At 42.1% G+C, this 15,653-nt stretch overlaps 1 protein-coding gene across 1 annotated transcript in view; it reads right to left on the bottom strand.

Moving 5' to 3' along the window:
- Positions 1-15,653, bottom strand: part of CLMN (calmin) — a 77,984-nt gene that overhangs the window by 14,414 nt on the left and 47,917 nt on the right. The window contains exons 2-8 of the mRNA XM_054200507.1: positions 12,043-12,104; positions 9,380-9,475; positions 7,780-7,863; positions 4,925-5,017; positions 3,438-3,628; positions 1,018-1,211; positions 568-650 (exon numbers count right to left, since the gene is read on the bottom strand). Coding sequence (XP_054056482.1) covers positions 568-650; positions 1,018-1,211; positions 3,438-3,628; positions 4,925-5,017; positions 7,780-7,863; positions 9,380-9,475; positions 12,043-12,104 — 803 coding nt within the window. The remainder of the gene's footprint in view (positions 1-567; positions 651-1,017; positions 1,212-3,437; positions 3,629-4,924; positions 5,018-7,779; positions 7,864-9,379; positions 9,476-12,042; positions 12,105-15,653) is intronic.

Raw genomic sequence — 15,653 nt, forward strand, 5'->3', positions numbered from 1 at the left:
CTTCGTCAATCCCTGTCGCTGTCAGTCCCTGCTTGCTCCTCAGTTTTTATTTTTGATAAAGTTTGCATTACAGTCCTGGTCCTTTAAGCTGTAGTTTATTTCATGCTTACAATAAGTACTTGTGACTGCTGTATTGGCAAGATTCAACCTCTGGTATCTTGCGTCTGATACCATATCTGCTAAATTTGGGTTGATTATGGCTCTCAAACTTGAGAAGATAGAAGTCACAATGAAATTCAAAGTCCAACGAATCACCACAGATGAAGGGATAAACTCCAGCCTTATTCTGAGAGTAATATAGCAGAGTAGTAACCAGTTCTAACCTCTGAGAGTTAGAATCGGATGTAAATGTTTAAAAGCACAGTTCTACCTCAAGCATTTTAGCAATCGCCAATGAAAAGCCCCTTTGACTGGATTTAACAAAAATGTGAAAAATTAAAACTGAGTTTGTAGTTTATTTTAAATAGCTTAGAAAGATACCTAGAAGATAAATACAGCAATATCTGACTTTATTAAGTACGCCAAAGCAAATTAAAGAAATGATGTGATGTAGGAGTAAACACATACCCCTTCCAGCTCCGGGAAGTGTTCCAGAAATTGCGCCACGTACGTCACAATTGACTGCTCGTCGGGTGACTCCACCATGATATCTATGGGGACAGACGCAAGGGGCTTGAGCATACACAGCTATAAAATGCTCTTGCAGAGGCACAGATCATCAGACAGTTACCCAGCCTTTATGATGAGAGAAATAACAGCTACACAGGCTTTTCTTTCTCTGACAGATCAGAGAAGGTAGAATCCTATCCGCCCCCAAGGAGCTTACAAATATGACTGGAAGCATACAACTACAAGCCAGTGACCAATTAATTTGTATTTTTCTTATCAATCAGCCCAACGCACTGATCACATCAACAGCCTAATCACTGGGAGGTTTTTGGTAGGTATCACAATGCAATACTGATTAATTCATGCTAGTTTGAATGTTACCCAGCAAAGCTGATGTAGGCATTTTACCTTCTGGTTCTAGGAGCCGAGGAACACCCAGCTTATTTTGTGCTATACTGAAAGCATCCTCCAGGTTTTCTCGAGCCGATTTCTCCAGTGCTTGCTTCATGTCTACCAAGGTAGACTCTATTGCTTTTATGATAGCTAAGAAAGCAAGGCCACTCCTCCAGCTGCTGGCAAAGTCCTGAACTGCGACACCGTACCTGAACAGAATTACGTATAGGTTACATGAGTGGTTGTGTTACAAAATCCAAAGTAAAGGCATCATCATTTTCAAAGACTCCTGAAAGTCAAAAGTAAGGTTCCTGAGTTGCGCTAGTCACGTCTGAGATCTTTTTTGGATTTTGAAATGCACAAAATACATCCATAAAACACCAGGATTCACAAACTGGATCTGTGTGGCTAACAGCTGACATCAACCTGCTTGTAGGAAGTAGTTAGTAAAAACAAAGTCCTCAAGAACTCAGCAACCACATTTAACATTCACAAAACCAAATGTCCCTGTGATTCCTGTTTCTGTTGCTCTCCAGCATTTTAATGCCATAGCTTGGGAAGACTGCCAACACTTAAGTATTTAAAAACATAAGCATAAATGATTCACATTCCTGTGTACTTGGCCTTCTATAGCAGAAAACTGTGCTTTGCCAAATGCAAATGGTGTCAGTATATGTATAAACCACAAGTGTGTTAGATGCCGAAAGTTTTGGAGGAAAAAACAACCATCGAACTTGCAATGAAATACAGCTCCAGAACAGAAAATTCTGCACAGGCCATTGGATAACAGGATTACAATGACGCTATTATGTTTTTAATAGTGCAGCTGCAAGAACAAATTTCTCCTCTTAGATGTTCTCAAATTGTACCCCTTTGACTGGACTGAAAAGTCAGTGGCCTTTACTTTTCTGGTCCTCGCTTTCCTTGTAGCCATTAACGACATTATCAGCATTATTTTGACACTAAAACTGTGCTTCCATTACGGACTGCACTGGCAGCAGTGAACTACAGATCTCAGTGGGAGAAGTTTTATCTACACAACGAGCACCCTTAACTTCACTGGAGATAACCAAGGGATGATGTGGCCCACAGGACGAAGTATTTAGGATATAAATTTTTATCTTCAACACTAGATGCAGAACGTTTGTGTTCATAGGCAGATTTGGACGTTTAAATCCATAAACAGACAGAAATGCCAAATACTCATCTGTCCAACTTATATAAGTAAGTTTAACCCACGGCCTCTTTAAAACTCTCTGGCAGTCATTGCTTCAGGTAACAGTATATGTAAAATACACTCCAAGCATTAACACATGCACTAGACATCTTACACTAAAGTTTTTTAACCCAAAAGTAACTCTGCCAGGTTAAAGCATTACTAGACAAAATGCTTTGGCGAAAGAACTGCTTTTTTATTACAGAGGACAGAGATGTGTTGAGCAATGGAAATGGACCCAAACATTACAAGTTCATGAGGAGCAACTCAAGATTCACCCCCTTCCTCTCTAATTTTGAATGATAGGATCATAGAACAGTTTAGATTGGAAGGGACCTTAAAGATCATCTAGTTCCAACCCCCTGCCATGGGCAGGGACACCTCCCACTAGACCAGGTTCCTCAAAGCCCCATCCAGCCTGGCCTTGAACACTTCCAGGGATGGGGCAGCCACAGCTTCTCTGGGCAACCTGCGCCAGTGCCTCAACACCCTCAGAGTGAAAAATTTCTTCCTGATAACTAATCTAAATCTGCCCTCTTTCAGTTTGAAGCCATTACCCCTCATCCTATCACTACATGCCCTTGTAAAAAGTCCCTCTCCAGCTTTCTTGTAGGCACACTTCAGATACTGGAAAGCCGCTATAAGGTCTCCTCAGAGCCTTCTCCAGACTGAACAACCCCCCTCAGCCCATCCTCAGAGGAGAGGTGCTCCAGCCCTCTGATCACCTTTGTGGCGAGGAAAGAGGGACTCTAATATGGGCTCTGTCCTTCAAGGCACTCTGCAGCACACAGAGAAGCTCCCTCAGGGCTGCTGCTTAATTCAAAAGGCTGTTGCTAAAGTCTTTCAATACATTTATTTTTTCAGTTCACCCCGTGTTTATGCCTACCCTTTCATTAGCAAAAGGTATCAAATAGACTGCATGAAAGCCAGGGGGCAGGGGGAGGAGGAACAATCCTGTTTTAAATAGCTCCAAGCATATTAGTGCAAGTTAACATTTAACACTCAAATCCTGAGGCCAGCAACGCACATGGCTTCAAGGTCAGATGGCCACTGGAGACACCCGGCTGTAGTGATCTACCCCCCCTGCAGAGACCTTGCGCCTGCAAGAAGCAGCCACAGCACATGGTAACACACACAGAGAGCAGGAGAGAGAACACAGATTTAGCTTCAAAAGGGCAGGTGGCAAAATACATTTTTCCATGAGGCTCTGTTAGCTTACTTTCTGGTTTTCCTCTGAACCCAGATTAAAAGGGCTCTGATAGCTTTCCGCTGGTCCTTCACAGTAATGGACATGTTTCTCTCCACGCTGGGAGTGCTGGGGTGGGACGTGTCTGACTCGGGACCGCTGGGCCCAGAGGAGAGGCTGGAGGAGGAGGAGTTCCGGTTGAGGTTGCCCGTCAGCTCCTTAATCTGCAATAAAAGGTGAAACACCCAGTGCTCTGGTTTAACGCCGGCTGCACGGAGAACTTTAGTGCTTGTTTTCATGCAAACTTGAAAGATAACAGTGCCATAACTGAATTTTAAGAGGTAATTATAGACCTGTCCATTATAACTCTGGACTTGTATTGCACAGGCGTGACAGGCAGCAGCAGCCCAGCTGGTAACCCCGGGAAACAGAAAGGGCAAGGTACCAGTTCAGGCTGAACTGAGCAAATTCATATTAAATGGAAAGCAAAGAAACTTGTCCTTGAAAGAAAAGTTAGTTTAACTGAAATTGTTCTTTCTTTTCCCAGGACTTGCTTGAGTGAAATTTTTTTAGTCAAGAAAGGGTGACCTGCAGCAGCGCTCCTGTCCTGCTCAGTGTTGATATTTGAGTCCAAATCATCCACTCTGCTGCTTTGAGGTTCCCCCTATCCTCCCTCTGCTGCTGGGCAACAGATGCTGGTCACACCATCTCTGCCTGTGAGTCTGTCTGGCCAAAGCGGTGCTGTGTCCCACTGTTCAGCTCGAGGAGCCCAGCCAGGGAAAGAAATCCCAGTGCAACTTCGAGATTGTTTTTTAAACCACTAGCCATTTTAGAAATGAGTCCAAGAGAATGAAAGAGCCTCACAGTCTTATGAGAGCTGCAGAAACCCTCCCTCCATCTCTCTCTGTTCATTACAATTTGGTATTGTCTAGAAGGACATTTTCAAAATACGTGTAGATTAGGGAGCAGTTTTAATCTAAGCCTGGGGCTAAATCAATTTTCAGGCTCAAATCAGTTTTATCAGTTCCAGGCCCTTCAAGATCTTTCATTTGGCTCTCTACATCAGTTGTGAATTTTTGCCATGTTGAGTAAGTCTCCGGAGATCAGTGATTCTACGTGGAATTTCCCACCACATTGGACCAAATCCAGAAAAGGTTAGTGAAAATAAACTGTGACCTGGAACCAAACCCAAGACGTTGGTTCAGCTCCAGGGAATCTGGAGCAGAACCCTGAGTAGGCACAGGAGAGAAGGAAAAGTAGTAATCTGAAGCTCTAATTCTGGTCCAAGTCAAACAAGGGCTTAAATTATCTCCTATTTACACCAAAATACGTCCAATGAAGTAAAATGAAAGCAGCTGCAGGTATAAAATTAGTGTATATTAGGAGGGAAAAGCTCCGGTTTAGCATGCTTAATTATGTTCTTTAGGATTAAAAATCAATTTAAAAATCAGTATTCAGCTGGAATAGATTGACACTATGAAGATTGTTCACTTATGATTAAAGTATTCAAGTTTTATTACCTGAAAAAACAAGATTATATTCCATATTAGTCCAAGTACCAGAGAGGAATTTCCATCTGCTATTTCTGCTGCATCGATGCTAACAAGCTTTACCTGTAGAAGAGATCATAAATTCAGAGCCGAGTTCAAAGAAGCAAAGTGAAAAATGCACTGAGACTACTGAATATGGCCAGAACACTTCTGCCACTGACTGGACAGCCAAAAAGCAAGACTGAAATCTTGTGTTAATGATAATTTGCCCTGATCACAACCACCCTGCTCATGGAACTCTTATCGCAAGCCCCCAGCCTGGTCTCCAGAACAGAAGTGACCTCAGTTCTGCACCCTCAGGACCACAAACGTGTTCTCCATACAAAAAAGGAACAAGATGGTGCCCCCTCCAGTGGATCCTTTTCTTAAAAAGTAGAGAGTCAATTCTCATACAAAAATTAAAATCCTAATAAGATCTGCTTACTTCTGTTTTGCTATGCATCTCCCTTCTCCTTGCTTATCTCACCTTACACAGCTTGTCAGAGAGTTCTGATTAAATCAGTTAGCAAAGGATAGAGTTGCCTAATCCAAGCAAACCCTAGACTTTCCCACACTGTGGTTTCTTCCACCTGATAACACCAGGATGTTATTCTCTTAGACGACACAGACTTGGTTTTGGCAAAGGTCATGGAGGAGGGAGGAAGCAAGGAAGCTGTCAGTACTGCACATGACACCCAGACCCAGTTAAACCTAGCATACAGCCCGTTTCTCACTGAGAAGTCCTGTACACGATGAATCACTTTGCGGCGCTTTACCCTGCTGCCCCAGTTCCACAGAAGTGTACGCTGACGGGTTCCACCCATTGTGGTTTATTATCTAACCCTGAAGCTCTTGGCAGCCAAGGCATTTTGCCAACACTTTCATCACCACCCTTCACTAACCGGTTTGGTTAAACGGGGAAAAGGAAAGCAAAATAACTTTTTATCTAGTGGTTCACACAACAGTTTTCAATCTTAGCAAGAAGACACCTCTAGCTGTCATATTTCAAGGCTCACATTTCTTGCTAGCTCCAAGGTATTGGGCACGGGAAAACCTTGAAGACCTAGTACATTTGAATAGCAGTTTCTCCAAAATGTGGAGCGAGTGGTATCTACCATTAGACTGCCCCCAGTGTCAGCTCTGTCCTCTTACTACTGCTTATGTTTGTCACCCAGCCCAGTAGAGATGCCCGGCTGTAACACAATGGCTGCTTACTCTTAAGAAAACAAGAAATCCATAGAAAAGTAGGTGTTTTAGCACCGCTAATTAAAGGCTGCCTGTGTCCAAGGCTCCTCCTGCCCAGTCTTGCTCATCGAAGCTCTGGGTTGTTCCCTACAGAGCTCCTGGCAGCCAGATGTGCTTCAGCTGCAGCTCTGCAATGTGTTGATATCAACAGAGAGAAAAAAATCTCATCTGCCAGTAGGCCTTAGCTGGATTGGGTAGAAATCATCAACTGGGAAACTGTTAAGAATTCTGAGAACTTGTAAAATATTTCTTAGCAGTTCTATAGCAGGACACGTAGACCCACACATTTCGGGCCAGAGCAGCCCCTACTGGTGGAGCTGCCAAAAGGAGACTGGAACACCTGGAAGTTACTGGATAACTTCTTGACTTTTCACATCATCTCCTGGGGAAAAAGGCCAAGGAGGTTAAACCTCCCACTTCTACCAGGTCGTAAGGAATCCATGAAGGCCTCACGGTATGCTCGTTCCTGCGCCGGGGTTGCAGTGACTCTCCTGCGTGACTAGCCCTGCTGCAGGATCTCTGGAGCAAGAGCTAAGCTCATTGCAGGGAAGCAGCAAAGTGGCATCAGTTGCTGCTGTGACATTCCATGCAAGGTAGGGTTTTGCCCCCGTGTACACACCAGATCCCTCCTCACCCATAAAGATTAAACCCTATAGAGCCCTTGCACCCTGGAGTCAATAGGATCATCAATTACATTTCTTTCCCAGATGGTATAGTGAAGAAGTTGCAAAACTTTATTTCAGATACTAGATAAAAAAATATCTTTCCGTACAGCAAGAATGCTGCCGTCCTTTATAGGAAATAATCCAACATTTCTTCTCTCTTTCTGAAAGATCTAGGTATACCATGTATAGGAGTTGTTACATGGCTGGGACTTCTCTTGACCCCATTACTTCTCAGCATTTTTCGAGAGCAGACAGCCTTAAAGAAACAGGCTACCTCCATAGAGCTTTGGAATAAAGCCCCAGTGGGAGAAATTAAAAAAAAAAAAAAAAAAAGGCATGAATCATTTCAAGCTGCAGGGTCTGATCTTGCTTGGTCACTTACAACTTTAGGAGGTGATGTTGCAGTAGTGCCACACGGACTACGAGGGAAGTTATATGCTTATAAGGTTTTGATTCCTGGAATTATGCATTTATGTCATGTTCCCAGATTTAATTTTCTCTTGCCTTTGACTCACGATCAGCTGCTGCAGCAGTTTACCAGATAAATACATGATTTGTAATATTGAAAGTATTTCTGATGAAAGAAAGGCATCTACATTCAACGTAACCAAAGTAATGCCACTAAGACCCAGTTCATAAAGATTACTTGCATTTCTTTTTATTTTCTTTTAATATTGGGTTCCTGATCCTTTAATCCTGTTGAACTTTTACATTATAAAATGAACAAATAATCCTTGTTTTAGACTCTGTAGGTGTTCTCTTTGGGCATTTTTATGTGGCTTTTCAGCCTTGCTGCTAAGGTAAGTCACAGTGCCTTTAAGCGGTACATTCCTCTTACGTACACGCAGCACATCAGAGTAGTTGCAATTACAACGATTACAATTTGCAATATACATCAAAAGAAGATATTAAGACCAGACTTTTGAAAATACTCACGTTACTGTCCTCCAAGAACTTAAGTGCTTTGGCTATGTTGTTCAAACGGAAAATGCGATGGGTTGAAGATTTGTACTCGTGCATCTAGAAAAAAATAGGAGCCGTGCTGGTTTTAGAAATGCTGGAATTACTCACCACTACATACAAAGCTTAGAAAACCTACAAACACAGAGGCAAATTAAAGTTAGGGAAATCTACCCATATAAAATTATTGCCATCTTTTCTGATCAGTAAAGTGCTTCAACTACATGATCTGCCCTTGCTGTAGCAAAACAGGGTTGGCAACCAGCGTTCCTGCTCTCCAGATGTTATCACTCTCTTGGACCTGCCACGTTGATTATTTATGTAATCGCTCCCCAACCGTGTTCAGTCACAGGATCAAATTTACCTGAAAATTTGTAATAATAGATTTATTTTTTTGTGTGTCTTGAATTATATTAAATGATCCTAATTAGGAAACGTGAGCAGTTTCTGTAGCAGGCACAGGCAGGTGGGAGGCAGAAACCTTAACTTTGGCAGAGATGAGACAGATTTGTTGCATGCCTGTCTCCCTGCAGTACCACTTTGGCACACTGTTTTTATCACGTTTTATCACACCTAACTGCCAGTGCAGCAAGTCCAGCCAGCAGACCTTACCTCCTTCCTTGCCCTTCGCCCTGACCTCCCGGGGCACAGCCTCGGGATGTGATCCCCCCTTCAACTCCTTTCCAGCCTGGGTCTCAATACAATCTGTCTGAATGTACACAAGGGACGCTGCTGCTTCTGCTACAGCTCCCCAGAACTGCAAGAATATTAAAAAAATAAGGTGTGACCACAGTGGACATTCACGCTGCAGCATGCAGGTGGTTCAGTCACTGTAGAGCACCACCAGGTGATTGCAAGTGCATCTGCAGCGGTGAGATGGCTACAGAACGGGTCTCTCCTCTTACCCAAGTGTGCCACCACACAACCTTGCTGACAAGGTTGATATAGAAAGAAAACATTAAAGTCAACTGCAATTGGCCGTTTGTATTTGCACTGGGTGTTTCCATTTCTGGTATGCGGAACTTTAAACAGCTCTTACAATGCAAGGAGGGGAGAAAAAGATTCTGATAAGTGAAGCTTTGCCCTTCTGATTGAGACCAAATCAGTAAGTCTAATGAAACCTGAGCCAGGATACCGGAACTAAACTCACAGCTACACCAAGCATCAGCAGACCTAGTGAGTGTCATAATGATCTTAGGCAAAACAGAAACAGAATTCATGAATTAAAAAAAAATGCAGTAAATATATCTTTTCTTGGTAATGTGACTTGGGTGATCTCCAAATGGAAAATGGGAGCATTAATGTATTAAAGCCTTAAAAAAAACTGAGGGGTAGGAACGTATACACAGATCGCACACCATTTACACCTCATTGTTATATATTTTCTTGAAATGTAAGCTACAACTCAGGACACCAGCCTGTAACATAAGGAAATCACAACAAAGTTGCTGAAATTCTTATTACTATACCCAAGACACAGAACCAAATGCACCCTTATTCCTTGGATGTCCATACACTGTTGCCGTAACATAGAGAGCTCTACACCTACAGAGGTTTCTCCCTCTTGTATACATACCAGCTTTTGTCCTGACAGGACTTCCAGTAGCGCCATCAAGATTTTGCCATCTTGTATATCAATAAACAAGTCTTTCACTTTCAGAGGAGGCTTGCACTGTGAAGAAAAGAATCCAGGCAGCTTTTAAAGCAATACTGCTTGGTAAGTCACCACGATTTCAGACAGTAAGGAGGAGAACTTTACAAGACAGAGATACTAGAAATAAATCTTAGCCTGCAGGAAGAACGGGCTGGCTATTCTTCACATCAGTGGCAATCCTGTGCTAGGAATGTTGGGGCTAAAACTCATGTAACTGAGATCAGACAAGGACTTATTCCAGATTTCCCATAACAGAATCACACCCTAAATACCCTGCCTAGGAAGCAACCACCCAAAGGTTGGGTGCTGATCCCTCAGACTAAGACACGTCCAGCAGAAATGAATCTCCTTTTATGCCCTAAATAGGCCCAAGATACAGCTTGGCCACAATGTCCTGTCTCCTCTGTAAGGTTTCTGGTGGTGCCATTCTATTTCCCAGTATTTTCTAAGTACTTTAAAAAGCAATTTCTTGTATTGTGTCTCTCTCTTCTCAGCAAGCTCCTCCAAAGGGAACCATCTCCTTGCTTCACCGTGGTGTCTGATGATGCGTGCGCCGTGAGGCACACAGCCAAGTCAGCTCAGCCCTCAGGGGAAGTCTCAGCTGCAGCAATTACGCTCTGTTCAGGTGTCACTCACTCTCTTGTCCCTAAAGAGCCAAGTCTCTTTATCTTTGGTTGGCCAATGCCCTACTGTTCAATTACGCAGCTTCTGGCAAACTGGGACCATACATTTTTGTTACTAGCCTATAATCTAGTACTCCGTACTTAAAAAAAGAAAGGAAAGTTCATTTCAAAATTAAATAACCTATCTGAAAGCCTCAAACCCAAGCATTTTGTTATTCTTTCAGTACTTTAGACAAGAACCACCAGAACTCAGAAGATGCAGATGACTCCCAACTATCCCATGACCAGCAAGAGCCAGCTCCTCTCAAAAGGTGACCCAAATGGGATGGTCTGCTCCAAAAGGGGTCACACCACACCATAAGTTTCCTGAACAAGTACAAGAAGACTTCACTGCTGCCCTTAAAAAAAAAGAAGCCACTCTGCACAAAGTGCTGCTTTGAGGATAAAGGCAGAAGCCACCTTCCTCAGTTGGTGTCCTCAGGGAATCACCTGTAATTAGAGAGAACTTTAGCAAAGCTCTCATTATTTACATGGATATGTTTATTATGCCACTTCCAGGAAAAACATTAATATAGCAGCAGACTTCTGCCCTCTCTTCAGAAAAGCATTTTTTTGGTTGAATCAGAGAGGAAAAAAAAATAGTATACGCTCCAGAGAAAACATTTCACCTGCCCACAAAGTTTCTAAGGCTTCATATGCTTGGCACAGCAGAATTAACAGCACCCTACAGCCTTTTTCATGATCTAATTCCTTCTGTAAATCAAAGACCTTCTCCACAGTCACATATTTGACAACCTTTTTTGACAACTTCCAAAATTGCAGTTAGTTTAAAGCCCTAGAGCCTGATTCACGAAGGAATCACGTAACACTGTCTTGGTTCTGAGAGACCTTTGGGAGCAACTGCTAGTCAAAACATTTCCAACTAGCCTTATTCTGATTTTCCAGTGAGATTTAAGAGGATCCCTTTATTCCTTCAACACTCACTGTAGAGTAGTGGACTTATGCAACTATATTTGTGATACCTTTCTTCTAAAACTCCTTTGCTTTACTGTGGCTGAAATGCAATCGCTTCCAAGAACTACAGGAGTAGGCTGAGAGTTCGTTCGAAGCCCAAACTTAGTCCCAATCTGTACTTTGCGAAATTTAGCTACATATACTAAAAGCGCTGTGAAGCTCAAACTCCAGTCTGAGTTAGGACTTTGTCTAGATCAGGAAGCTGGTCCACCTTCTTGATCCTGCACTAAGCATTGCTGCTGTCTCAGTAAGAATTTTTTTTTCTCTTTTCAACCTCAACAGCAGAAAAATCATTCCCTCGATGGCAGACTACTCAGGAGAGTCAATACTTACCTGCTGTCACTAAGAACAGTAAATTAGGTTTAACAGCCATATTATGGTGTGGTTAAGAAACAATTACATCTTAAAAATATGAAGTGATGTCAAAAATTAGTTCTCTAATGTAAGTGGATATGTAAAGATCCCATTATTCAATTCCCCCCCGCCCCAACGTGACTGACAAGGAATTAATGTTTCCCATCTGGAGATCTGGGGTGAAGCCAGCTTCTGAAGAACATCTGTCTTTGGCCACGATGCCTCAGATGTTCGAACTTCTAGTCCAGGGAAGAACACAGTCGTCTTCACCTCGGAGCAGCCTCAACCACATTTGATTTTATGTGGGCACATTCTATGGGAAAATTCTGGCCTCCTGGTAACAGTCAGTAGCATTAAAGACTTAAATGCACCTGAGATGAACTAAAGCCAGCCAAGCATTTGTTGCGCTTGAAAAGGAATTTTCATTTACCCCAGAAACATGCTTTCAGCTTCCCCTCATTCTCCTCCAAACGTCCCCATATGCACTGAAGTCAACTTTGTGTCCAAATTTTAACTACTTTAAAAAGAATCAACTGCAATCTGTCTATGATTGTGTCCTTGTATCTCAGTATCAAGACTGTTTGTCAGTCTTACCTTTCCCAAATGTAGGTTTATCCATCTGGTAAAGGTCCTCTTCTGTACATTTTCCCGTTCCACTAGAAATATCAGAAACAAAAAACAGCGCTTAAGTTTCCAGAAGAGGGAAAGCTGGTAAGAAATTTCAAAAACTGATGCACAAAAAAGTCAGAATTCATGAGAGGCTTGTGAATAAAACAAATATATTCCAAATCGGGAATGGTGCTGTGGTGTTTTATTCAATTTCTTTGCCCAGGCATGAGCTCTATACTTGTAGATGCATTCTACAGGACGTAGGAAGAAGTCTCTCTTAGTTTTGCAGTCTTCAGTGTTGCTTTTGAGAGGTGAACACGGATGTGTTGCGCACAGCTCTCCAGTGATGTTAGCCTCTGAGCAGGCAGCTTGACCTTTCTGTGTCAATTTATAGAATTATTGCTCCAACACCCTCATGCAAATTGGGCTGGCGTGGATTCCAATGTACTTACTTGCATGCACAAGGAAACAGGACCGTGTTAGCCAGCACAACAATTTGGTCTTCATTCTTATGAATGAAAAAGCCTCATCGAATCTCATCTTCCCCATCTCCCAACTAGTGCATTTAAAAGCAAAATTCCAAGTCCCCACACTGAAGAATCATTTTATTTGTATTGCAATAAGACGAGGAGTGCTTGTTCCTTGCCAGAAGTGCTGGACGCTAGGTGCTGTACAAGCAGCTCTTGGGCCAGCTGAAGAGTTTTTAATCACATCTGCCATTTCCTGAATCCATTTCCATAGTGAACTACAGCAAAAGTGCAAGGGGAATCATATTACTGACCAACTTTCATTTACCTTCTAACATAAAAAAGTAAACTATATATATAATATAAATGAAGTAGACTGACAAAGCAATATTTCATTTTAGAGACAATTATTCTCAAGTGGTTCTCAAATTTCACTTGAATTAAGGAAATCTGGCAATTTATGAACAAAAAACATTAAAAGTAGTTATATTCTGTATTTCAATTTACTCATAGAGCATATCAAATATATTTTAAAACCATTTTGTGTTTCTTCAGCCCTACAAAAATAGCTAACCTATCTACTGGGAAATCACATTCTGTAAAAGTCTGGTTTGTTTTTATTGGTCAGACTAATTATAGGCTAAGTAGTAGCTTCTGTAAATCAAATTTTAATATTGTTCTTTTTGATCATTTTAACTGAAGGGTCAGCAGCCTCTAATCATATGTATAATTGTTTTCCTTATTTTGATGTATTGGAATAGAGCTTTCAGCATGAATTACATGTCACTGACGGCCATTCCGGCCTTTAAAGTCCTCTTATTCCTGTAAAACCTGATTTTATGTAAGATTGGTTAAAAAAAGTCATTACCCCTTAAGTGCTTTAGAAAACATGGAAAATGCCAAACTAATTATTGCTGTTGGCTTTTCTTGTAAAACATCTTAGAAGAATGTGCACAGATTTGAAACAGCTCTCTACAAATGAAACTGTAAATTATATTGGGGTTCCAGAATATCTGTAAAAAACCCACAGCATTTACCACCTACAAATCTCAAAGTCCAATAAACCATGAGACATGTCACATCTTTCTTGGGCCTCACTTCCTTCAGCACCTCGACCCCAGAACTTCTTAGAGAAGAACTTCTCAGCAGAAATGCCATGTGTCACCTCAGGTGTAACTTCCACAATCGATCTGTTAAAATTAACTCTTGAAGGTGGGTGGAGGTTAACGTTAAGCCAGATCTGTTCCCCGAGACACTTCTTTTTGCTTAAATACATGCGTTGGGTGCAAAGGGGAAGGCAGAATGGGCACAGGAGCTAGCGGCAGGCAATGAGGCCACCTCTGTCTTAAGCTCAGGAATGCTTGGATGGGCAGCGCTAGGTTTCGGGGAGACCTTGTCAAATGACCTTCCCATTTGATAATAAGTCCCAATACAGACTTCCAATGTTGACCAAAATCAGAGAGGAAACACAGAAGGGTACACAGAAGCAAAATGAATATTTTCTGATTTCATCAGAGGCTTGGTCTCTTGGTTTCAGGTCTTATTTTTCACCAATCACTTTGGCAACCTTCATTTTCAGGGTAAATAAGGATGCAAGAGAGCTGTGTTTATTTACGGATCATCCATAAAACTGAGCACACGTTGGCTCCTAATTTTGCTGCAGAAATTCTGCCATCGATGCAAATAAGAGTTGCACATATGCCTGAAAGGACGGGCGAGCCAAGCTGGTACGACTGCTTCAGGAAGCTCACACACCAAGGAAAAAAAAAAAAGGCACACTGAGGAAAGCATTTGCATACATACACGGGTTTCTGACACTAATCAGTGAATGCTTCTACAGCAAACAGCCTCTTTCCAATAAGAATGATGACCCCAGAATGGACACTTCGATCCTGTAACAGTCTAAAGCGATAGTAACTGGCCGGGGAAGAGGAAAAGGGAGGGAATGTGTTTATAAAATCCCTAAGGCAGACAAACCCCTAATGCAGTCCATATGCTCGACAGTAGAGTTAATGGGAAAAGTTCCGCGCAGGTATTTACTGATGTGTGCCTTTAACTGTTATTCTTCTCATTGTGGACCTCCCAGTTTCGGTACAGTCCCTCTTCTCCACAACCTTTTCATTTGAGACAATTGCAGAGACTCTATAAACTTTATACAGTTTCTATAAATTAAATGGAATCTTTTTTTCTCCTTCGCACCTACTATTGTATAAAAGTGAAGAAAATAATTCAAGTCTAAAGTTCCTACGCTTATGTATCTAGTTTACTGAAACTGCACTGGGTTTACTGGTCAGCTAGAGAGCAATAGCACCATTATAAAATTATAATCACACACACCATATGGCTGGCCTGCACACAAATCCTATGCTGGAAAAGATGGATGCCTGCTGTGAGGGTTGGAGTCAAAGATGTAATGCTGGAAGGCAGTAGAAAGTTTGGAATTGCCATTTTGGTTCAGCTCAGCCCAGACCTTGGCATAAGAGAAAAAATATAAAGAGAAGTTCTGACCACCACACGGAAGCTGGGTCTTCCATACTCTTCCAATAAGCTCAGCTGCAACGTGCTTTCACAGTAGGGTCTAAGATGTGGCAGAGGCACAGGATTTATATCAAAATAGACAGGTAAGGCACTGACAGGCATTAGCTGCAATAATTTAGAGGGAAAGAAACCTCTAGAGAAGGAAAAGGTGTCCTGGTAGGGTGATGAGTCTATTGTATAACCCACACAGTTCTCTGCCCCACAGGACAGCAGAATTTGGCAGAATTTGGCTCAGCTAGTGTCTGCACCCTAGTCAGTTTGCAAATAAGTACTCACAAGGATATATATTCTGGTTTGTCAAATCTTATGGCAAAGACAACTAAGTCATCGCAGAACACTAAGCTAGTTCAAAAACCACTTGGGCAAAGTCAAGGTTAAGCTGTTAATGGAGAAGAGAGTTCAGCTGCTGCCCTTTGTGGCACCGTTTCCTTCTTCTCCAGCCTAGAAATTCCTCAGGCATCTACTGCTAATGCCATTTCTTTCTCCTTCAGATCTCCTCAAAGGTCACAACTGTTGCAATACCTACAAGAAGCCAATCCCTTAACAGCCTCTGGGTTCAACAGCAAATTGGAGATAGCAAATATTGATTTG

This window comes from Rissa tridactyla, chromosome 4, assembly GCF_028500815.1.
Source record: "Rissa tridactyla isolate bRisTri1 chromosome 4, bRisTri1.patW.cur.20221130, whole genome shotgun sequence".
In the NCBI taxonomy this organism is placed as follows: Eukaryota; Metazoa; Chordata; class Aves; order Charadriiformes; family Laridae; genus Rissa; species Rissa tridactyla.